This window comes from Phacochoerus africanus, chromosome 9 (genome assembly GCF_016906955.1).
Source record: "Phacochoerus africanus isolate WHEZ1 chromosome 9, ROS_Pafr_v1, whole genome shotgun sequence".
NCBI classification, from domain to species: domain Eukaryota; kingdom Metazoa; phylum Chordata; class Mammalia; order Artiodactyla; family Suidae; genus Phacochoerus; species Phacochoerus africanus.
The window spans coordinates 62,376,568-62,401,884 of NC_062552.1; the positions used below are offsets into that span (position 1 = coordinate 62,376,568).

Genomic DNA, 25,317 nt, shown 5'->3' on the forward strand with positions numbered 1-25,317 from the left:
CGTAGGCTGGCAGCTACAGTTCTGATTAGACTCCTAGCCTGGAAACCTCCATTTGCCACAGATGTGGCCCTTAAAGGACAAAAGACCAAAAAAAAATCTGTGACCAATGTCAAGGGAATACATTATTCATTTGAAAAAAAACAAAAAAAAGTCAACTGAGCTTTCATTTAGATTTGTCCAAATTTCAGATCATGAACCTGGAAGTACTGATTTTCGGCAAACATGTCAATTTATTTATGCCTCCTCAACACACACATACACACACATCCATCCCTACATGTACGTACCACTTAATTTAGACAGTCAAAATCTTTACTTAAGGAAACAACTGGACATATCAAATTGAGGGATATTTTACAAAACCACTAGGTTAGACTTTTCAAAAATGCTTTAGAAGGCAAAGAAAGTGTAGGTAACCAGTCCAATTAAAGGAGACTAAAGAGACACTACAGTTAAAGCCAGTATGTGATCCTGGATAAAATCTTGTCAGGAAAATTTTTGCTCTAGAGGACATTGTTGAGACAATTGGGGAAATTTGAATATGGTCTACATATAAGGTAATAACATGTCAATGTTTAATTTTATGTATTTCGTAATTAATTGGGATGACATAGACTCTCAAAAAGTTTGGCAAAAGAAAAAGTTCTTGTGTGTGAAGGAAGAGAACTAACAAGTAGAATGTTACAGTGCTAACAATTGATAAATCTAGGTGATGAGTATATAGGAAGTTGCTCGTAGCTTTTATGTGTGAAATATTGTGTGAAATATTCTTAACATGAAATGTTTTAAAAAGATTAGACTAATTTTTGAAGAGAAAGGGAAATTTTGTTGTGAGGAATTTTTCATGGATTTATATATTTTCAGTTCACACAGAATTTATGCGGCTATTTGTAGAGAGATACTGTGTGTGTTATTGTGCCGTTGATATCTTTGTGTCTCACACAAGCACTCACCCTTTTAAATTAACTTATCCTGAACATTTTCAATAGTCAAGACTTACTTTTTCCTTTATTTGTTAGAAATAGGACTTTAGGGGCCTAGGCAAGTACATTTAAGTGAATAAGCAGTGTGAAAATGAAGGACTCAAGTTCCTGAGATAAGTCGAGTTACCCTATTTTTCATGGAAGGAATAAGTTTGATCTGGAAAGTTTGGTTTGAAACTAGTTGTAAGAATTACAGTAAATGGGTATTGGAAATACAAAATACAGATTTTACAAACCCTTTAAACTTTAAGAGCAAAATTAAAAAATTTATGGCTAAGTAAATTTTAAGTAGTAAATTTGTTTATGTGCTTACTTGCTAATGTGTTTTCGCTACTGAACCATTATATTTTCAGAGGAAAAATATCATCTTTGTTTCAGTTTGAAACAAGTGAATGTCATGGTCTTCCAAGTTGGAAAAATACCAATTTAGACAATTTCGTTTCTAGTTCTATGATTTTTTTAAATTAAAAAAATTATCAAACTATTGGTATAATCATTCTGTTTAAACTGCACTAAAATAAATTTTAAAATTGTCAGTTCTTTCTCCTTTATTCATTCTCATTCTTTTCTGCCTCTTGGTATTTCATTATACTGAGATAATACATGGGAAAATAATAAAAAAATTATTTGTCTATTTGAAAAAATTAAAAATAGAGGGAGAAAGAAGAATTTTGAACATTACTGCTTGAATTTTCTTGGGGTCCTTTCTTACATCTTTGAGTCTTGTAAAAGTGGTTCAACTTTTCAAGAAGTTTATAAGTGTTGCCAGAATTGCCAAAGTATTACAAAACTCTGTGTCTGAAAAGTTAAACAAACAAAAGCTACTACCGTTTCCACCCAGGATCAGTTTGACTGGATTAGATTTATAGAACATGTGAATTTAATAAATTACTGCATTTAATACAAAATATCAAATGAATCCCTAAGCTGAAGACTTACTAATTTTTGATTGGTTGTAGTGTGTTAACATGGAGACAAAAGAATACATAATAATTTTAATTATAGTTAATTTAATTAATTTTAATTATAATTTCCTGTCACTAGTAATTGAACTAAAGACAAATGAGAAGGAATTCTGATATTTTGTTCATTTTTCCAGTGTAGTAACTGACAATTGCCTAGTCTAGGAGAAAACTTTATTTTTGTATTTCCATATTTCTGCTTTTATAAAGTTGAAGAAATGAATTTTTTTTTTTTGGCCATACCCATGGCACATAGAAGTTATGGGTAAGGGATCGAATCCAGGCTGTAGCTGTGACCTATGCTGCAGCTGTGGCAATGCTGGATCCTTAACCCGCTGAACCACAGTGGTTATTCTGAAATGAATTGTTAAAGTCTAATATACCAACATGTGTTATCTATGTGCATATACATACACACATACCTATATATACTATTATTTTCACATGTAAAAATCTTTTTTCTTTTTGTCCTTTTAGGGCCCCACCTATGGCATATGGAGGTTTCCAGGCTAGGGGTTGAATTGGATCCATAGCTGCTGGCTTGCACTCAGCCACAGCAACTCAGGATCGGAGCTGAGTCTGCAACCTGCACCACAGCTCACGGCAGCGCTGTATCCTTAACCCACTGAACAAGGCCAGGGATCAAACCTGCGTCCTCATGGATACTAGTCAGGTTTGTTAACCACTGAGCCATGATGGGAACTCCATGTAAAAATCTTAATGCTTTAAGGAATTTGCTTGGAAATCTACCTTTACAATTACTTTAGAGGATTTTATTAGGTTTGGATATATTTTTCTGAAAAACAGTACTATACTGAAACTACTATTAGGGATTTTTTTTTTTTTAAAGCTAATTTTTTTAAAAGCTAATTTTGTTGAAGTAATTTTCTGTGTCTTTTAAATTTAAATCTGTGTGATAGCCAACTGTGATATCATGAATATAATAGTTTAACAGCATCTCTCTGTTTTCTTCTTGTCTTTTTTAGCTGGGCAGATGCTCAAACTCAAATCCAAAACATTGCTGCATCTTTTGACCAGGAGGCAGCTGCCATTCTTATGGCTCGGCTGGCAATATATAGAGCAGAAACGGAAGAAGGTCCAGATGTGCTTAGATGGCTAGACAGACAGCTCATTCGACTGGTAAGAAGTAATCATCACACTTTTCTAAATCCATATGTATTTATTTGTAGTAAATGTATTCTGATAATATCTTTCAGGGTACTTGACAGTGTATCCAAAAAACTGTATCAAGTTGCTGAGAAAGGCATAGTAATGAATAGTTGAGTTCAGTTATCTCTTCTAGTAAATGAAAATGCCTTTTTTCCTCTTCAGCATCATGTAACATGGCATGAATGCATTCACTTGTTATATTGACTTAAAATGGAACTTTTTCAATTTATCAGACTTCATCTTGTCCTAGCGTTTTATTTACTGCAGTTTTACATGTTGGCATTATTAAGTTTTTACCAACTGTAGGGCTTTTCCTTTCCTAGATAATAATTTTTACTCTGAAGTTTCTTGCTTCCTGAGCTTTTTCACTGATTGTGACTTTAACAAACACTTTATTGTTTTGAGAGTCTAAAAGCTGTTTGAAGTATTCAGCACCTTTGTCAAATGGCTGTGATTTATATAAAATACATTTTCAATTTTGCTGGAACTATTACTACATTTATAGGTTATGACTATGACACAAAATTGAATAGTACAACTTGGGTTATCAGCCCATGTAAAAACCCACTGATAAGTAGCTTTCAATGTGAAGATGGACTTTTTTTGTGTCCTGTTGCATGGATGTGGTGAAATGACTCAGAAAATTATAATTCTTCAGAATTCTCCTTAGGCTTATGTTTAGAATTTCTCTTCTGTCTCACGTCTCAGCTTTAGAAACCGCTATATTGTTTGACATACTTGTAAAACACAATAATATGAAAATAAACTGGTCTTGTAAATAAATGAGACAGTTGCAAAAAGTACAAAATTACAAAAATGTCGCAGTAAAATTCAATTTTAAGCTACACATTCTGCAGCTTGCACCATTCACAATCAGCAGGTTGTGGGTAGAGGACAGGAGAGTCATGGTGCCATGAAAATTTTACTCTGCTCCATCACACCAGTATAGCTTGTCTGTTCCCGTAAGTCACTTGGTACCTGTGTGTAAGAAGATATTGGTAGAGGTAATTTGAAAGGGAAAGGCTGACATTATCAGACTATTGCTTGCTTTCTGTGGAAATCAGCTTTCACCAGTTGTCCATGACCCCCCTTGTTCTGTGTCAAAAACTGAGAACAGGCAGTTCCTGTCATGGCTCACCAGAAGCAAATCCAAGTAGTATCCATGAGGATGAGGGTTCCATCCCTGGCCTCGCTCAGTGGGTTAAGGATCCGGCGTTGCTGTGAGCTGTGATGTAGGCTGGCAGCTCTAGCTTGGATTCAACCCCTAGCCTGGGAACTTCCATATGCTGCACCTGCAGCTCTAAAAAGTGGGGAGTGGGGGTGGGTGAGTGGGGGGTGGGGTGGGGTGTGGGAAACTGAGAACAGAGTTATTCACATGAATATAGCTCTACTGCCACATGAGATGAAATGGGTCTACAATGAAATTGCTAACAGGATAATTTGGAAACTGTTGTTATTGCTAACAATTGTGCATTGCTGTGGCTGGCATGATAAGGTGTGCAGAGTTCAAAAAAACATTTTAATTAAAACATTTTTAATACTCAATGAATTTATTACATTTATAGTTGTACAATGATCATCACAATCCAATTTTATAGGATTTCCATCCCACAACCCCAGTGCATTGCCCCCCCCCCCAACCTGTCTCCTTTGGAAACCATAAGTTTTTCAAAGTCTGTGAGTCAGTATCTGTTCTGCAAAGAAGTTCATTCAGTCTTTTTTTCAGATTCCACATGTCAGTGAAAGCATTTGATGTTGGTATCTCATTGTCTGACTGACTTCACTTAGCATGATAATTTCTAGGTCCATCCATGTTGCTAAAAATGCCAATATTTCTTTCCTTTTAATGGCTGAGTAATATTCCATTGTGTATATGTACCACATCTTCTTTATCCACTCCTCTGTTGATGGACATTTAGATTGTTTCCATGTCTTGGCTATTGAAAATAGTGCCGCAATGAACATCGGAGTACATGTGTGTGTCTTTGCGAGTCGTGGTTTTCCCTGGTTAGATGCCAAGGAGTGCATTTTTATTTTTGTCTTTTTAGGGCTGCACCCGCAGCATAGGAAATTCCCAGGCTATGGGTCAGATTGGATCTGCACCTGCTGGCCTATACCATAGCTCATGGCAGTGCTGGATCCTTAACCCACTGAGCGAGGCCAGGGATTGAACCATAGCCCTCATGCATACTAGTTGGGTTCATAACCTTTTGAGCCACAACAGGATCTCCTCAAAAACCATTTTTAAAAAATCTTAGTTTCTTAAAGAAACTCTAGTGACTGATATTTGGTAAAAGTGGCAAGAATGTGATTTTTATATTCTTTCCTTTAATTGCTTGAATCAAATTAGTGTACAATTGAAGTTTCAGGTGATCAGAAGCAAACCTTAGTTACAGAAGCTATTTTAAGCAGCTAATATAGTGTAGCCTCATTTTTTTCTACCGATTCTGTACTGTGCTGACTTTTCAGCTGTAACAATGATAGCAACACAAACAGATTAATACCTTTTAGGTACTACACTTTTCTAAGTTTTTTCCTAATGAAAAACCTATTAAGTTATATTAACAAACTTCTTTGCCTCGCTTTGGCCTGGTGAACATAATTATTTTTTTGGTCTTGGTGACTTTTTTTTTTTTTTTTTCCCCCCAGTGGCTGTACTCACGGCATATATAAGTTCCTGGGCCAGGGATTAAATCTCTGCTGCAGCTGTGACCTACACTGCTCTGGTGGCAAGGCCAGAACCTTTCATTTTCTTTTGTTTTTCTTTTTTACAGCTACACCTGTGGCACATGGATGTTCCTAGGCTAGGGGTTGAATCGGAGCTGCAGCTGAGGCCTGTGCCACAGCCATAGCAACATGGGATCCAAGCTGCATCTAAGAACTATGCCACAGCTTGCAGCAAAGCCAGATTCTTAACCCACTAAAAGATGCCAGGAATTGAACCTGCATCCTCATGGAGACTACGTCAGGTCCTTAATTTACTGTACCACAATGGGAACTCTAGTCCAGATCCTTTAACCCACAGCACCAGGCTGTGGATCAAACCCATGCTTCTGCAATGACCCAGGCCACCGCAGTGGGGTTCTTAACCCACTGTGCCACAATGGGAACTCCAACTCAATGTAATTTTAACAAAAATAAACATCTTTTAAGAACTGTTTTGTAGATAACGGGCATCATATGACCAGACTGATGCTGGTACCATATATACTTCTTTTTTTAGGTTTAATGATTTTTATTTATTTTTATTTTATTTTATTTTTTTCTCTTGTCTTTTTAGGGCCACACACATGGCATATGGAAGTTCCCAGACTAGGTTTTGAATCGGAGGTAGAGCAGGCCAGCGCCACAGCCACAGCAACATGGGATCTGAGCTGTGTCTGCAACCTACACTCCAGCTCACAGCAGTGCTGGATTCTTAACCCACTGAGCAAAGCTAGGTATCGAACCTGTGTCCTCATGGATACTAGTCAGCTTACTGCTGAGCCATGACGGGAATCCTATTTTTTCCATTATAGTTGGTTTAGAGTGTTCTTTCAATTTTCTGCTGTATAGTAAAGTGACCCAGTCTCTCTCTCTCTCTCTCACACACACACACACACACACACATGCATATATACATTCTTACATTTACTTCTGACATCTTTAATATATTCTTTCATTCTCCTTGGTCAGAATCAGTTAAGATGTTGGTATTAACATGATTCACTGCTTCCATTCTCAGTCTTTTGTTAGGGTCCATCTTATTTCTGGCTTTTCAATGTGCTTGGTAGTCTAGATCTTGAATATTTTATATTCTAGATCACACACACACACACAAAATGGAGTTCCCATTGTGGTGCAGCAGAAAGAAATCCGACAAGGAAACTTGAAGTTGTGGGTTTGATCCCTGACTGTGCTCAGTGCATTAAGGATCTGGTGTTGCCTTGAGCTGTGGTGTAGATTGCAGACACGGCTCGGATCTGGTGTTGCTGTGGCTGTGGTGTAGGCCAGCGGCTATAGCTCCGATTCAACCCCTAGCCTGGGAACCTCCATATGCTGCTGGTGTGGCGCTAGAAAGACAAAAGACAAAAAAAAAAGTATATATATATTCTAGATCAGCACTGTCCAGGAGAACTTTCTGCAGGGTGGAATTGTTCTGTAATTTGCACTGCCCATTATGGAACTACTACCCACACGTGGCTCTTGAGCAATTGAAATATGACTTAATATAACTGAGGAATTGGGTTTTAATTTAATTTTAATTAATTTAAATTGCTGCATAGCTAGTGGCTTTCATATAGGACAATGAAGATTATTATCCTAATCTATAATTTTCGTCAGTGAATTGTTACTAGGGGGCATTGAAGACAAAAACATTCTTATTCTCAAATAACAAGTTCTATTTTCTGAGGATTAGAGCTACAACTAGCTTATCTCTCCTTTGGATAACTGTTGTTCCAAAATGATTTTTTTCCTGGAAGCCAAAAATGTGATCAAACCAATTATGCCTTTTTATGTGCTCTTCAAGGCACAAATAACTACATAAATAGTTGAACATTCTAGGCTGCAAAAGTCCTGTACTACTTGCAGCAGTGAATGTTTTGTTATTTTTCCTTATTCGCTCTTCATCATATGTAAGATGTTCATCATATGATAAATGTTGCTAGGAAGTGGACCAGTTGGATAAGTAGTATCAAAATTTTTCAGGTCAGAAATTTTGCTCAAGTACAAGGAGAGGAAGCTAAAATTTTTGAGTGCTTAGTGTCAGTCTTTGTGTTTTCTCATGAGGATTATCTTATTTAGATGTCTTCTGTCACATCATCATAGAGGGCTTAATTCTGTGTTGCTAAAGTATGTGTCTCTTTTATTTCCTTTCACTTATTTTTCTTTTTAGGGCCACACCTGTGGCACATGGAAGTTCCCAGGTTAGGGGTCAAATCTGAGCGGCATCTGTGACCTATACCATAGCTCACAGCAATGCCAGATCCTTAACCCTCTGGCAGAGGCCAGAGATCAAACCTGCATCCTCATGGATACTAGGTCCTGTTCTTAACCTTCTGAGTCAAAACAGGAACTCCTCCTCCCAATTTCTGCCTTTGTGTTTCTTCTTTGCCAGTTTATATGCTGATTTTGATTTTCTTTTCCTCAGCAGTTGTTTTTGGTATTGTTTCTAGTGTATCTGATTTTATACCATCAATTTGCTTTCATAGCCATCATGGTATTTTGATAATGCATCTTTTTGTCAGCAGACTGTTGTCTTTTTTAGGTAGAGTCTTAGGGAGCACACGTTGAGCTCTTTTGGCCATCATTTAAGAGCTCTTTATTTGCTATCTGAGACAGTTTAAAAAAATGCAAGCATTTTAAGATGAGTTGTTCTGCATTGGAGCAATGTATTTGCTTCTGAAATTGAAATTTATTTCTTTGGTTGTAATCATTTTCTTGGCAAGGCTATATATAATATTCTAATTTTATCCTGTATCAACTCTCTCCCTTCTGAAGAGTGATAACTTTTTAAAAATAGGATATGTATAGGTAAAAGTTTTAGCTCTGTGCCAGGGAATATATTACTAACACATTTTATTTCATTTAGTGTCAGAAATTTGGAGAGTATCACAAAGATGATCCAAGTTCCTTCAGATTTTCAGAAACTTTCTCCCTTTATCCACAGGTGAGTAGATAAAAGGTCTGTTTTCTTAGTGTTGACAGTAGTATTGGGTCTCAGTTTTCCTCTTGTCTTTTATACTCATCTTTTAGGGTTATTCTTTTGATTAGGTTTTAAGTTTTGAGATAGCTAAGAAATTAGTATTATGCTTGGTAAAAAGTATAATATTTTTATTTTTATTTTATTTTGTTTTTGTCTTTTTAGGGCCACACCCACAGCATGTGGAAGTTCCCAGTCAGGGGTTGAATTGGAGCTGTAGCTGCCAGCCTATACCACAGCCACAGCAACATGGGATAGGAGCTGCTCCTGTGACCTACACCACAGCTCCTTAAACCCACTGAACAAGGCTGGAGATTGAATCCGCATCCTCATGGATACTTGTTGGGTCCTCAAGCCACTGAGCCACAACGGGAACTCCCACATAAGCTACTCTTAATGTTTGAAAATCTTTTGTTGGTTTGTAGCCTAGAAACTCCTTGTTTATGGAGGGAGACTTCCTTAAATCTCTGGCTGAGGTTTTGGAAAACTAGGAAAAGGCAGAGTCTGTCTTAAGGGAGGCAACCCTTTGTGTTCTGGAAATCCTCAGGTCTCATCTCCATAGCAGAAACTAGTAGGAAAGGGAATTGAGGGCATTAGTCCAAGTATTTGACTAAGTTCTCTATACTTTCCTTCCTTTTTCTTCTCTCCCTACTCCAAGCCTTCTCTTTGGGCTTTTAGATCTTCCCAGAGATCTAAGCATCCCATCTTTCCCTCTCTTTGGAAGTAGCAAGCCAGAGGACCCAAAAGTACTCTTTTCTTTGGGTTTTCAAAGCCTTGTGATCTTCTAAAAGGTGACATGAACTGAATCTAAGGAAAGTTTTCATTTCGAAAATATTTACCCTCAAATTTACCAATTACACATTCTTGTAAGTAAATAAGAACGGCTGAAGTGGTAAAGGATAAGAGAGCCTCTTCATGAATTACGCATTCCTGAAGAAAGAATAGAAATAAGAATTTCAATGAGTGGTCTGTGTTGGGAGAGAGCTCTGGAATGTGTCCCAGGCAGCGCAACATGTAGGCACTTGAGACTTGACAGCTGAAGGAAGTAACTGAAAAAAAAGGTAACTGAAAGACAAATAAGAGTTTGAGAGCTGACCCTATTGGCTGTTTCAGAGACCCTTTGTGTAGAAGAACAGTGTAGCTGTTCCTCATACAGGCCTAATTCACCCTCCTTTTGATCTTTCTCACATGAGGAGTTAGGAGAAGGGGAGAAGATGAAAGGAGAAAGAAATTTTGAGACAAGATCTAGAGATTTTTTTTTAGGGATAAAGAAGACCTTAAATATTAAACAAGTGGATGTTAAGTTTTTTTTTTTTTTTAAACAATGCAGTTTTGGGGAGCTATAGAAAAAGTAAACATTTATTTCTATGTTCCCTTAGAATCTTTTGGGGACAGTAATGAAGAGCTATTGACAAAGAGATGAAGAATAAAAGAAGGGGTGCTGCTAGTGTGTCACCTGGCATCAGCCTCTGACTTAGATCTGAGCAAGGGTTTCCCTCCCTGGTCGTTTGCCTTTTGAGTCCACCTCTTACACTTTAATATTTTAATTGCCGTTGAATTATATTTGTAAGTAACATAAATATCACAAGATTCTTTCTGAGGAATACAGTTCAGCATGTTCTGTTAACATGTTTTGTGTTAATGGTTATAATCAAATTCTTTTGTAGTAGTAAACTCATGTTGCAATATTAAAATCAGTAAAAGCTATCTCACATGTTTTATCTTATAGTTTATGTTTCATTTAAGAAGATCTCCTTTCTTGCAAGTTTTTAACAATAGTCCTGATGAAAGTTCATATTATCGTCACCATTTTATGCGTCAAGATTTGACCCAGTCTCTAATCATGATTCAGCCTATTTTGTATGCATATTCTTTTAGTGGACCACCAGAGGTAAGAGGGACATTAAGAGAAGTTTGTTTTGTTACTGTGATGTTTGCAATTAAAAAAGTGAAACAGTGAGACATTCCTTGAGATACAGTTATTAAATATAAGAATTTAATTCAAGCATACTTATCTTAAGTTATATATTCACTTAAAATATTTATGCTATATGCTAGATACCTTGCCAGACTCTGTTAGGAAATCCTTAAAAAAATATATATCAATGAAGTGGAAACGACTTTTTAAAGATCATTTTCGTTAGTCATTTGGTTGATGAAATCCTGGGGGACTCATGATTATTCTTATATCTTTAACAATGCCCAGAGCTGGTAATGATTTTAGAACCTGTGTTCCAGAATTTAGTGTCTGACAGGGCATTCTGTCCATACAAAGTCTCTTGTTTTAATATGGTCTCATGCTCCTATAGTCTTTTTGGAACATAAGATATAATTAATTAGAAAGACGTATTTAGAACAGTGATAGGTTATCCATTTTGCCTTTTTAGCAAACTGTCACACTTATTTTAACCTGTTATCAAATAACGTTTTTCCGTTCTGTGGTTAAAATTATGTTTCACTATTTTTAAGTGTTGTAATGACAATACTTGAAAATAATACTTTAGGAAGGGTCAGTATAAGAGAATATTTATAATACTGATTAATGATCTCTATTGATGCCTTTATTCATTGTTTTATAAAAAAAACAGTGGGTAAAATGTTGTATTTTGTTACAATTTTAAAAAATAATTTACCATGGTTTCTAATTTTCTAGAAAAAAAAAATATATATATATATATTTTTTCCTGTATATTTTAAAAATATACCCAGTCCAGGGTTCATACCTTTGCCACAGCAGCTACTCAGGCCACCGCAGTGACAAGGCCAGGTCCTTAACCTGCTGAGCCACATGGGAACTCCTGAGAAATGTATTTTTAATATGTCGGTCTAGCTATATATTTGGTCTTGTAGTTCTTTGAATTAGGACAGAAAATTTTAAAAATAACTTTTTTTTTCTTATTTCATAGTAATACATGTAAATTGTTGACATCTGAAAAATGTAGAAAAGTGTTTAGAAAAAAAATTGTTTTTTTGGTTGTTGTTGTTTTTCTTTTTAGGATCACATTTGTGGCATATGGAAGTTCCAGGGCGGGAATTGGATCTCCAGATGCTGGCCTACGCCACAGCCACAACAGCATGGGATCTGAGCTGCATCTGCGACCTATGCCGCAGCTTGCCGCAATGCTGGATCCTCAATCCACTGAGCAAGGCCCAGGAATCAAACCTGCATCCTCACAGACAATATGTTGGGTTCTTAATGCTCTGAGCCACAATGGGCACTCCAGAAGAAAATTGGAATCCCAATGCTTACTTCTGTCAAATTCCAAACTCCCCATTTAATCCATGAATCCTATAAGCTTCATTTCTTGAGATTTTGCTTTTGAAGTTATCCTCTTTCTTTCCTGCATCATCACTTTCTCTGCTCTGGATCATTCTCATTAACATAAAAACTTTAATAGCACTCAGGTTAAACAGAAAGACTTAACATTTTCTCTAATTGCCACCCATTTCTCTGGTGCTGGTCACAGCTGAAAGTTATTTCGTGTCTGTACATTCCACATCACATTCTCTTCACCGTTCATCCCTAAAGTTATACTGAAACAGTTCTGTACAAGGCCACCAAAGGCCGGCCTCATTTTGCCAGAACTCTCAACTATATTTGCCTGGTGAAGATTCTCTTTGAAAACCTTTTACTCTAGTCTTCTTTGATACATCTAACACTTGTTGGTTTTCCTCCTCCTCACTGCTCATTCCTTCTCAGTCTCTCCCTGCAAGCTTCTCTCTTTTTGACCTCTAATGGTGGCATACTCCAGGCTCAATCGCTGTCTTCGCTAGCCTACTTCTCTCTAAGTGGTGCAGTCTTATCACATAGCTTTAATTACCATCTTCATGCATGTGATACCCAAATTCATGTCAGTTCAGACCAGTTCTTTCCATTTCATATTCAGAACTGTTTTCCCATCTCTCAGTTTGCTCTGTCACAGGCCTTTTCCCTCTCACTCAGTGGTGCCACCATTGGGCGTAGGAGTCATCTCTCATTTCCTTTATTTTTTCAATTGTTGAATCATTAGTTCAGATTCCTCAGAAAAGTATATTAAAATGTACTTTGAGAATTCATAATAGCAAGAGGTTTTAAGTAATAAGATAATAAATTAAAAATTTTAAACATCCGAGAAAGATCAATTTTGTGTCTTTAATTTATTTTTCCTTTTTCCTCATTGTTTTCTTCACATCAGCCAGTTCTTCTTGATAGCAGCAGCATTCTTGCAGATCGTATTCTCCTCATGGACACGTTTTTCCAGATTTTGATTTATCATGGTGAGGTAAGATTTCATAGCATTTAAAGCTGTGCATGTAGGTTCAGTAAAGTGTTTTTATTCATGGAAGCTTCCCCTCCTTTACTATATGACTAGTGTTTCCTCTGATAAACTTTATTTCTCCTTTTGTAAGATTTTTTGTTCTATAAGTTTTTAGACTTAATTTGCTGTTGACCCATCTGTGGTTATTTTGTCTAATTTCCCACACATATTTGGACGAATGGATTTTACCAAAAGCATAGTGTTGTGGAAGTATTTCACATGAAATATTTAAAGTGTAAAAAATTTCACTTGATTGTAAAAACTTATTTAAAGTACAAGTTAATTAAAATTTATAACTTCATTTAATTGGAATGGTAAATGATTGAAAAGAGCAGAATATTTGAGTAGCAGTTACACTTTAATCTAGGTATTCAGCAGAACTCTGTTCTTTCCCGCATTTATTCATTTAGCCAGTATTTAAGTGCTTCTCCAGTGTAAGAAAACACTAAAATCTAGAGGCTTTGAGAAATACAGGTCTCTTTTTTCACAAACTTACGCTCCAGCTTAGAGTCCAGTATTCTAGTAAATTGTGCCATGGTGTGCAGCAGTTTGATGCGGAATCTCAGTTTCTAGATCAGGGACTGAACCCTGGGCCATGGCAGTGAAAGTGCCAAGTCCTAACCACCAGATCACCAGGGAACTCCCTTCCAATGTTTTAAGTGTAAATGATTTTAGATTTGTACTATAGTAGTAAAGCTGTTACTCAAAACATTCTTTTAGGTAATATTATCGAAGTTTTTAAAGACCTTTTGATTATTATTATTAAAAAAATTTTTTTAATTTGTTTTTTTCCCACTATACAGCAAGGGGATCAAGTTATCCTTACATGTATACATTTTTTCCCCCACCCTTTGTTCTGTTGCAATATGAGTGTCTAGACATAGTTCTCAATGCTGCTCCGCAGGATCTCCTTGTAATGATTATTATTTTTAATTGATACTGGTTATTAATGCCTTTTACCTTTTTAAGAATAATGCCCGTAATATGGTAGAGCTAGTTTTTTTTTTTTTTTTGTCTTTTTGCCTCTTCTAGGGCCGCTTCCCATGGCATATGGAGGTTCCCAGGCTAGGGGTCTAATCGGACGGAGTCCTAGCCGCCGGCCTATGCCACAGCCACAGCAACTTGGGATCCAGCTTACACCACAACTCACGGCAACGCCGGATCCTTAACCCACTGAGCAAGGCCAGGGATCGAACCTGCAACCTCATGAGTCTTAGTCAGATTCGTTAACCACTGCGCCATGACGGGAACTCCCTTTCTTTTTTTTGTTTTTGTTTTTGTCTTTCTTTTTTTTTAAATGATCTTTATTTTTTTCCTTTATAGTTGGTTAGATTTCTTCTTATTTCTTTTGTTTTTTTGGTAATTTTTGTTTCTTCAAATAGTTCTTAATATTGGGCTGAAATGAGAAATCAGAAATGCAGATGACTGTTCCTCTGTTAAATATAGAGATATAAAGCGATATAGAGTATGTATACATTTGACTTAGAAACCAAGCTAGGCTTAAATTTTGGATGATTTAATTATTTGGTTTTTGGAGTCATTTACCTAGAGAATTGATTCATGTGCTCTTTTATAGGTATGTTATCTTTATAATATTATTGCTATTATTGTTTAAGTTTTTATGTTTATATATCTTACACGATTGTAATAACTCCAGTGGTAAAGACTTCATAATAGTAGGTTATTAATTTTGAAGTCTCTGGGAAATCTTCTGTAGCAAAAATTCCCCTTATGAGCTTAGGAGGATAGCTTTTAACTAACATGAATATGATAGGCATAGTGTTTTAAAAATTTTCTGGCTTAATTGTTATTTCTTTTTACTTTTTACTTTTTTATGGTCATACTTTAGCATAAGGAAGGTCCTGGGCCAGGGATTGAATCCACTGCCGCAACACCAGATCCTTTATCCCTCTGTGCCAGACTGGGGATTAAAACTGTGCCTCCACGAAGACCCGAGCTGCTGCAGTCCAATTCTTAACCCACTGTGTCACAGTGGGAACTCCTTCTTTTTACTTTTAAAGGAGAAGAAATAGCTTAATTTTGCATGTTTCTCAAGAATACTGGAATTGGTATTTTAACTTAAAAAACTGAAATAATGGGATAATGTTCTATAATTTTCTTATTTTCTGAAGATTGTTTCATTTGAAAAAAAAAAAAATCTCTTAAAAGTTAGGGTTAGGCAAGAAGAAAAATGTAGTAATTCCTTTAACTGTTTTAAAATTAGACCATAGCTCAATGGCGCAAGTCAGGTTACCAGGACATGCCAGAATATGAAAATTTCCGCCACCTTCTGCAAGCCCCAGTGGATGATGCCCAGGAGATTCTTCACTCCAGATTTCCAATGCCGAGGTACATTGACACTGAACATGGAGGCAGCCAGGTAAGAACTGTTCATTTGTGTGTTTGTTTGTGGCTGATTTTACAATGAATTGTTCCTACTTGCCTTCTGACTTTAATTTTTTTTTTTGTCTTTTTGCTATTTCTTTGGGCTGCTCCCGCGGTATATGAAGGTTCCGAGGCTAGGGGTCGAATCGGAGCTGTAGCCACTGGCCTACACCAGAGCCACAGCAACGCGGGATCTGAGCCGCGTCTGCAACCTACACCACAGCTCACGGCAATGCTGGATCCTTAACCCACTGAGCAAGGGCAGGGACCGAACCTGCAACCTCATGGTTCCTAGTCGGATTCATTAACCACTGCGCCACGACAGGAACTCCCTGACTTTAATTTGAATAAACTGCTTCATCAGCACCTGAGAAGGGAAGGAGATAGTCAGGCAGGATGTTTCCAGGTGAAAGAATGCTTGTTTTTTTGCCTTAGCCTTGACTGGGGAGCAGTAAGATTATTGACTAGTGGCCTAAAGCTGGCAGTTTCTTCTTCCTCTAGCCCAGCTCTGATAAAGGGCCCGATATCTTTATGGTGGTATGCCAGCTTTAGTTGAGCAAGAAGACATGAACAGCTTGGAAAATGATTAGTGAACTTTTATTAAATCTGTTTATTTACCGATAAAGTCTATAAATATGCAATGCATGGTAGCAATGTTTTTCTGTTTTCTTCATGTCATGTAATAGGAAAGCATTATGATACTATAAAAAGGTGTGTAATTTTTAGAAATATGAGGATTAAATAATATACATGTACATTCAATGATGAAAAAATAAAAATCATTAAAAAATAAATAATATACATGTACATATACACATAGCCCTTTTAGGCTTTTCAGAGGATTCAGGACCTCTTACCATACACTCTTAAACCACTTTTACTGCTCTCTTGTAATTCTTATTAGAGTTATATAAATTAATTATAGGTTCTTGTTAGTTTTGTTTCATTTGCTCCTTGAAAGTACAGACCTTGCTTTGTTTATTAATGTATCCCTAGTGCCTGGCACAGTAGTACAAAGTAGGTAATAAATATCGCTAATTGTTGTTCAGAAATGATTAGGGTTTTATTATATTTATAATAAAAGCTATCCTGTATTGAGAATTGGCAAAGCTGATAATTAGCACTTTACATAACTTCTTTCATTTGATTATCATCACAGTTCATTGTTATCTCCATTTTACAGATAATAAAACTGAGACTTAGGTTACTTGTGGCCAAGGAAACACAGTAAATGGAGAAAGTAGGATTTGAATCCAGATATTCTGACTCTAGAGCCTGTACTCCTGTGCTAAACTACTTATTTTTAGAGTAGGAAGAGATTTTGTATGGGACTAAGTTTCAAAAGACAGGAACGTCTGTGTTTTTCCAACATGAAATAATAATTTATGACTGGTTCTCCTACTGATGTCTCGCCGCATGTGGTGCTATCTTCCTCTTTTATTCTGATTACTATTTCATGATGATGGGGCATAGTGGATAGATGGGTAAAATGTTGGGTAAGTACTCTCCTGGAATAATCTATAGTTTAAAAAATTTGAGTCATTGTTTAAAGTACAAGAATGTATAGGTTGTCATGATTTTTATTTTGTGTCATTTTTGGGGACTTTGAGCCTCTGATGATGTTTCATACCAGGTATTTGGTAAATGTCATACTCTCCCTGTCATAATTGCTGCATACCTAATTTTTATATGCTGAGTTTTGGACTTAACAATTTCTTTTTGTTACTAGAAATGTCATTATGAATATATGACCTGGAGAGAAGGGATTGATTATTATTTGTTTGTAGTATATAGTGGTTTATATATTTCAAAATTTAATTCATTTTTTAAAGTTGTATTTTAATAAGTTAATTTTACCAAAATATAGTAAATAAAATTGATTTTAGATGGCATAAAGTATTTGTTTAGCCTATATTGACTAAGTCTATTTTTGATGGATAATATTATTTCTTCTTTTCATTAAAGGCTCGTTTCCTGCTTTCAAAAGTCAATCCTTCACAGACTCATAATAATATGTATGCCTGGGGACAGGTAAGTGTAAATAGCAGATCTTGGAAATTATTTCCTTGCGTATTTATAGTTTGTTATTTTAGTGAAAACTTTTTTTTTTCCTATGTATTTGGTAATGATTTCTGTTGGAAAAGTAATGAAAAATAAGAGTTGAAAACAGAGTTAGCATTTGGTGGAACCACAGAAAATAAAAAAGTGATTATATCAAATAGATAAAACCTCTTCATATTAGAAGTTTAACACTTTACCCTTGAGACAAAAAGTAATAAAATGTATAATATAAGACAGGAAGCAATGATTTGAGCTTAATGCTGGCTATGAACCACAAAAAGCCACAGTAAGCTGGGAGTGGTCAGGGATTGCAGTTGAGCAGCAGAGGCCTGGATATCATTAATATATTTTAATTTGGAAGAAGTCCTACCTCTTGGTACAATATATCAACATTTATCAGGTGTCCAATATGCAGGACTCAATGTTGGTACTTTTGGATCCACTGCAGTTATCCCTGTCTTTGAAGAGCTTTTAGTCTATTATCAGAAATAAAATGCATACCTAAGTTGTTAAAGTACAAGGCAGAATAGGCTATGTATTTTTAGAAAGATTTAAAGTATTACAGGGGATAGAAGAGGAGGAGCGGAAGAGGTCACATGGTGGCAGCAGGAGAGAGTGTATGATCAGAAAAGAGCTCAGAAGAAAGGACATTTCCTTTAAGAATGGTTATTATTCCAATAAGTAAGGAAGGGAATCCCAGGTAGAGGACATGATAGACTAAGGTCTTGTGGGGGTGAATAATAGAGCAATAGATTGGAAATGTATTGTGCAGCCAGATTGTGGAGGCTCTTGAATGTCAGGTTGAGGACTAAGGAGCTGAGTCTGTATTTGGTAAGTAATGGAATGGTATTGAAGGTGTTTAGACAGGGAAATTTGAGTCTTAGATAATACAGTTGAATCTTAAGATTAATTGTGAATGGTCTCTAGGTTGCAGCCATATCTATTGATGTAATCCAAGTGAGAGGCAAAGAAGGCAAGGTTGTGAAAAGGAATAGATTTGGGCGATATTTCAAAAGTAGACTTGGTGAGATTTGACTAGACATTTCAGGAAAGTAAAACTTACTCCAGGGCAAGACAGCCATATGCAAGATCTGAATTCTGATTGTAGCTTGGAATAGAGCAAACAGCTTATAAAGAATGTAATTGGAATGATTTGTGAAATTTGAGTATGGACACTATGTCAGGTATGAGTATATTATTATTAAATTTCTTGGGTATGATAATGGCATTGTGGGACATTGTCCTTGATCTAAGAAGATATATCCTAAAGTGTTTGGGGATAAAATATCACTGCAGAAATGATTCATCAGGAAGAAAAAGAAAAGGAAAAATAGAAATGTAAAGAAAATGTGGCAAAATGTTAATCAGAGATTTTAGGTTTAAAATATGTGGGTGTTCACTATACTTCTCCCTAGGTTTGATTTTTTTTTAAAATAAATAGTTGTGGAGTTCCCATGGTGGCTCAGTGGAAACAAATCTGACTAGTATCCATGAGGATGCAGGTTTGATCCCTGGCCTTGCTCAGTGGGTTAAAGGATCTGCCATTGCCATGAGCTGTGGTATGGGTCACAGATGCGGCTTGGATCTGGCCACATCTGCTGTGGCTCTGGTATAGGCAGAAGGCTGTAGCTCCGATTTGACCCCTAGTCTGGGAATGATCATACGCACAGCCCTAAAAAGACAAAAAAAAAAAAAAAAAAAGTTGAGAGAGAACAAGGTGATGTGATATGGGATTTTGACTCTGGGTAACAGGAGAATGTGTCCCAGTAAGTGGGAGGGTGGAAAGAAAATGTTTGATTTTAGACCTTGAATTTGAGATGGCCAAATTGAGCAGACTGTTGAAAATTTGCATTTGCTGATCAGGGCAAGGATTCATGGACAAGTGATACTTAAGTCATCGCAGTGGATGCTTATCTGAGGAGAGAACAGAGGCAAAGGAAGGATGAGATTACAACCTAAGGAAGTACAAGTGTAGGAGTACTTTATAAATAATCAGAGAAGTGAAAGGAAGATGAGAAGAATACCATGTCCTAAATGGTGAGGGGGGACGTTATAGAAAGAAGAGGGGAGGAGGAGTTCCCGTCATGGCTTAGTGGTTAACGAATTGGCTACAAACGATGAGGTTGCAGGTTCGATCCCTGGCCTTGCTCAGTGGGTTAAGGATCCGGCGTTGCTGTGAGCTGTGGTGTAGGTTGCAGACGCGGCTTGGATCCTGTGTTGCTGTGGCTCTGGTGTAGACCAGCAGCTACAGCTCTGATTTGACCCCTAGCCTGGGAACCTCCATATGCTGTGGGAGTGACCCTAGAAAAGGCAAAAAGACAAAACAAACAAACAAACAAACAAAAAAGAAAGAAGAGGGGAATAACAAATACTGAGATGCTGCACACACGTGGTTTGATGACTGGGAGGTCATTTGTGGCCCTTGGTAAGCAGTTTTAATATAGTGGTTGAGTAGAAGATAGTGAGGCGTTAGTGGGTAGTAAAGAAGTGGCGGTCATCATTGTAAATGATTCTTTTGCAAATTTAACCTGAGTGAATAGTAAGATAGAAGGATGATTGTTATTAGGATAAGGGCACAGAATTTATTTGTAGACCTAATCTAAGGAGCTAATGTGGGAGAGACACAAAAGAATAGCTTATAAATGTCTTAAGATCCTTAGAAGGAGACAGTGTGATCATATGCACTACATGGTAGTTAAATGTTGGTAAAGAGGCAGGACTTTTTTTTTTTTTTTTTTTTGCCAAGCCTGCAGCATATAGAAGTTCCCAAGCCAAGGATAAAACCTGCACCACAGCAGTGACCCAAGCCGCTGCACTGACAATGCGGGATCCTTAACCCCACTGCGCCAGCAAGAGAGCTTCAGGAGGCAGGACGTTTCTTTCTGCAAAAGCAGAGGCTGAGAGAAGGGTAAAGACAGAAAGATTTTGAGGTAGAGAGAAAGCTCTCATTGAATAAGCCTGTTTCTTTTCAGTAATAGATTATTTGCTAAAAGTGAGAAATACTGGGGTTAAGGACTAGAAAATAGAAAAGATTAAAACCATCTGCCTGGAATATAGGAAAGAAGTAGAGGATGAATAAAAGACTTTTAAGCAGTGGTGAGGGTCCATTTATTAACGGTTTCTTGAACAAACTTCTATAATGTTCTTTAGCTATGCTTTGTAGTTCAGACATTGAGTCAAAGATCAAAGAGTTGGAGCTAATTCAGGACTGAAGATAAGAAAGACAAAGCAAAGGGAATAGAATACTTTAAAGCGATGTTAAACAACTGACTATGGGGACCAGGCTGGTTAGAAGAGAAATAAGGCAGTAATTAGGATTAAGGCCCCTTCCCATTGAATGCAGAGGTACATCAAAAGTTTGCCTTGGCTTTTCTACATTTGCTTTTTCTGTGGGTGATTGCATCCACCTCTATGGCTTCAGCTTTCATCTGAGGCTAACTTGTAAATCTCCCTTTTTGGTTTGGCTTCGCAGTGAGCTGCAGGCTGGAGTTTCTATAAATGCCTGCTGCACAGTCACGTTTCCTATAGACCTTTCATAAGCGGCAAGACCCAACTTGAACTCTCTTGCACTGTCTTATACTAACTGACTTTCATGTTTTTACAGAGGGCCCCACCATTCTTTCAGTTCCCAAGGCTTGGAACTTTAGTCATTTACATTTTCTCCCTTCTGCCCCTAGTGATTGACTTATTTTCCCTGAACATTCCCTTCTTTCCTTGATGCCAGCCAAGGTCAGGCTCTTGTTACTATTGATGTAGACTTTTGGAATTACCTGCTTTCAGTGCTTCAGCCTTTTCCTCCATTTTGGCAGTGGCCGGAATGGTCTCCCTACAGCAGTTCTAAGTCAGAGCTCTGCTTAGAAATCTTTAATAACCCTACTGAATTACATATAAGCTCTGTATTGCTACTGAGGGTCCTTTAAGGTATGATCCAAATAACTTTGTACACTTTTCACTTTTTAGTCTTTTTTGCTACCTGTACTTCTTGGGTCACTCTGACTACACCGAGCATGTGACTTGTCCCTGTCACCACTTGTGCACATGATGGCCATCCTCAAGGCTTAATTCAAAGTTTACTGACTCCATGAAACCTTTTCTGTGATTGCATGACTGGATATTACATAATATCCCTGGCCCTTTATCCTTTCTCCAACCCCCCCATCCATTTCTTTGTCTTTTTTTTTTTTTTTTTTTTTTTGGCCATGCCTGCAACATGTGAATTTCCTGGGCCAGGGATTGAACCTGTGCTATAGCGGTGACCTGAGCAACAGCAGTGACAATACCAGGTCCTTAAACCAGTGAGCCACCAGGGATTTCTGCCTCATCCGTTTCTGATAGCATTTATTTCTTGTGTTAGATGATAAATTACTTGGGGGGAATAACTGTGTCATTTTCATTTTTGATTTTCCATAGTACCTTAAACATAGCTTATATTGACTATAATAGATCTGGATAGGAGAACAGAGATTAGAATATGGGAAGTTTGTGGAGATGCTTTAGGGGTTAAGAAGCTTTTGTGATATAGACAAATAAATGAATCTGTGGTCTAAAAGTCCCAAAAGGGGGAGTTCCCGTCGTGGCACAGTGGTTAACGAATCTGACTAGGAACAATGAGGTTGCGGGTTCGGTCCCTGCCCTTGCTCAGTGGGTTAAGGATCTGGCGTTGCCATGAGCTGTGGTGTAGGTTGCAGATGTGGCTTGGATCCTGCGTTGCTGTGACTCTGGCGTAGGCCAGGGGCTCCAGCTCTGATTAGATCCCTAGCCCGGGAACCTTCATATGCCGCGGGAGTGGCCCAGAGAAATAGCAAAAAGACAAAAAAAAAAAAAAAGAGAGAGAGAGATAAAAGTCCCAAAAGGTGAGGAGGTTTTTATGGCAAGGAAAGGAACTTACTCTTGGAAGGCATGGAAAAGGCACATAATACATCTAGGAAAAATTTGTGCCCGTATGATGCGTATTCATATAGATTCTCAATATCAGCCCTCACCCTCTTCCACTTGTTGGGGGGGCAAAAAGCCAAGTACAATACTGTGATGTGGGAGTTTGGAGATAGGATACCATGAATCAGCCTTTGCATTATACTTAACTCTAGTCAACTGAATATTGGTTTTAGTTCTGCTTCCCACAACTTAAGAGGAACCTAAGAAAATTGCAAGGAAATAGAAAAGTAGCATCAATAAATAAAGTTAATGGAAATGGTGAATAATCAATATGTGGGTGAGGTTAAAGGATATTTTAAAATAATGTTTGTTAGCAGTCACCTAACATGCCCAGGTAAACAAATGAGTGAAGCTGGTTGCATATAAGAAAACCCGACACTCTCAATGTCAAAAAGCAGGGGGCTTTGGCAGACTAGGGTCTGCGGGGAGAGTACACAAATCCTTTTCTCAAGGGAGAAGCTGTTCCTCCCCTCTAGATGATTGTTGTGTTTCTGATTTCTGTGTATGGTTTAGTTTATGGAAATATGGCTTGTTCCTTGTTTTGGGGGGTTTAAGTTATAGCATGGAGATGGAGATGGTAGGCTTATAAAGTAAAGAATCTGTTGAGCTGTCAAACATGGAGAGGCATCATTCTCATTCTGGGCTGCTAGTTGAAAATTCTGCAAGTTATTTTACTTCTCTATTGCATTCTCTTTCTTGTCTCTTACAAAGTTTAATGACATATACTTGATATGTCCAGTAATACTCAGTAAATATCAGTTGCTGGTTTTCCTTGTTATCATTGGGAAAAAAAGTTTCTCTCTAAAGATACTTAAAGTAGGAAAGAAAACCTATTTTAAACTTTGAAGTTTAATTATTACTGCCTGGAAGTAGGGGTGTTAGAGGCATAAACAAGAGCCCAGACTCTGAAGGGCAAAGGTAATCTCACTGGGTTAATATGATGGAGAAGGAAATCCCAGGCTGCAGAATGAACATGCATGTTGTTTCTCTGATTCACTCCTGTGTTTATGCATCCACTCATTCATCTAATCAGTATTCAGTTTTGAAAGCCATCATCTCTGGAGAAACTTACATGTGCTTGTTATTAAATGAATTATTTTTATTGATTTGATGAAAAGTTGTTTAAATATTTGCAGTCATAAGATTAAATAGTTTTATGTCCTTAAACTATACGATAGTTTTTATTACATTATTATCAGGTCCATCTCTCCTTAGATTTTTAAAAAGTTTTTTCCTCAAAGAGGCAATTGAAAGCTCTTTGGATTTCTTCTCATGATTGCATTTTAGAAAATATAATATTCTTTTCCAGAAGTGCATGTGGTTTAGTAAAACTGAGGAATTACTGAACAATTGCACCTTTAGGGGAAGCTGACATTTGATCCTATCTTTTATGAATAGATTCTTAACAAAAAGAAAACACTCCTATAGAATTTTACTTAGACCATTTCTTTTTTTCACTTTGGTTCCAAACTGTTTGCAAAATCTTTCATTTTTATTGAATTTGTTCATGTGTCTAAAAACAATGACATTTTGATCTGACGTATTTAAATTAGTGTTTCTCAGTCTTTATGTTTTGGTAGATCTGGAAGCATCCCTTTCCTGTAATGCTGTTTGAAATGTCAAAATTAAATAAATATGATAATTAAAAGTAATAAAAAATGCAAAAGCCCTAAGGTCTTTCTTGATCTATGATTTTTATAAGAGAAATTGTTAGTATTTTTAGATAGTAATAATAACTAGTAAGCTGAATCTGTACTATGTTTTAGTACAGATTAGTCTGTATGCTAGATTAGTTGTTATGCTAAGCTTTTCATGCACGCCTAGTTGTTAAAACTCTCCTATGAGGTGGGCACTATTAATCCTATTTTTTCAGAAGAGGAAACTTAACCTTAAATCACATAGTTAAAGTGTGACTGGGTTTGCATTTGAACCTAGGTCAGTCTAACTCCAGAATGTGAATTTTTAATAATTAAGCTAAATTGATGATTGAAATTTAATGAATTAACATGGGAGCTAAGCATTTTACTAAAAATTATGACATATACCCTAGTTTTCTTTTTTGTCAGAAATCAGGTGACTAGTGTAAGTATTATCCATGGATGGCCTGAAGAGGGCACTGCTGCAGCATGTCTGTGTCTATGCTTCTGTGACAGGGTGCTGGAGGCTTCTGTTTACTATGGTGCTTCATATACTAAATGATATAAACTTAGACCTTTCTGCCTAATCCTGGATATTTTTTTTTAAAGAGAAAAAGGGCACTGTTGAAAATTGAGATCATTCAACTGCACATTTTTGATAAGATTGAGTTGTGTTAGTTTGTTTTGTTTGCTTTGTTTTGTTTTGCTTTTCGGGGCTACACCTGTGGCATAGGGAAGTTTCTAGGCTAGGGGTCAAATTGGAGCTACAGCTGCCGGCTTGTGCCACTGCCACAGGAATGCGGGATCCAAGACGCATCCACAACCTACACCGGAGCTCACGGCGACACTGGATCCTTAACCCACTGAGCAAGACCAAGGATCGAACCTGCATCCTCATGGATATTCATCAGGTTCCTTAGCATTGAGCCACAACAGGAATTCTCAGTGTTAGTATTTATAATTTCAAATAAGGTCACAGTATGTAAGTTAGAAAATTCATATATATTTTGTCTTAACTAGGATAAATAGATCTTGGATTGGGTGAGTTGAGGTGGAAAATATGTAAAATGGAAAAAAATTCGGGTATAGTTATAAGAAGAAAAAAAGAGCTACCGGTTTATTAGTTTAAGTCACATATTTGAGACCTTTGCTTCTATGAATGTAGAATAAGCAAAGGTATTTCAGTGTTATAAAATAATAGAT

General features: G+C 36.9%; 1 protein-coding gene across 1 annotated transcript in view; it reads left to right on the forward strand.

Annotated features, from left to right (window-relative positions):
• SEC23A (SEC23 homolog A, COPII coat complex component) overlaps window positions 1-25,317 on the forward strand; it is a 70,880-nt gene that overhangs the window by 41,563 nt on the left and 4,000 nt on the right. The window contains exons 14-19 of the mRNA XM_047795527.1: window positions 2,932-3,085; window positions 8,688-8,765; window positions 10,528-10,689; window positions 12,974-13,060; window positions 15,321-15,476; window positions 17,447-17,512. Of these exons, the coding sequence (XP_047651483.1) occupies window positions 2,932-3,085; window positions 8,688-8,765; window positions 10,528-10,689; window positions 12,974-13,060; window positions 15,321-15,476; window positions 17,447-17,512 (703 nt within the window). The remainder of the gene's footprint in view (window positions 1-2,931; window positions 3,086-8,687; window positions 8,766-10,527; window positions 10,690-12,973; window positions 13,061-15,320; window positions 15,477-17,446; window positions 17,513-25,317) is intronic.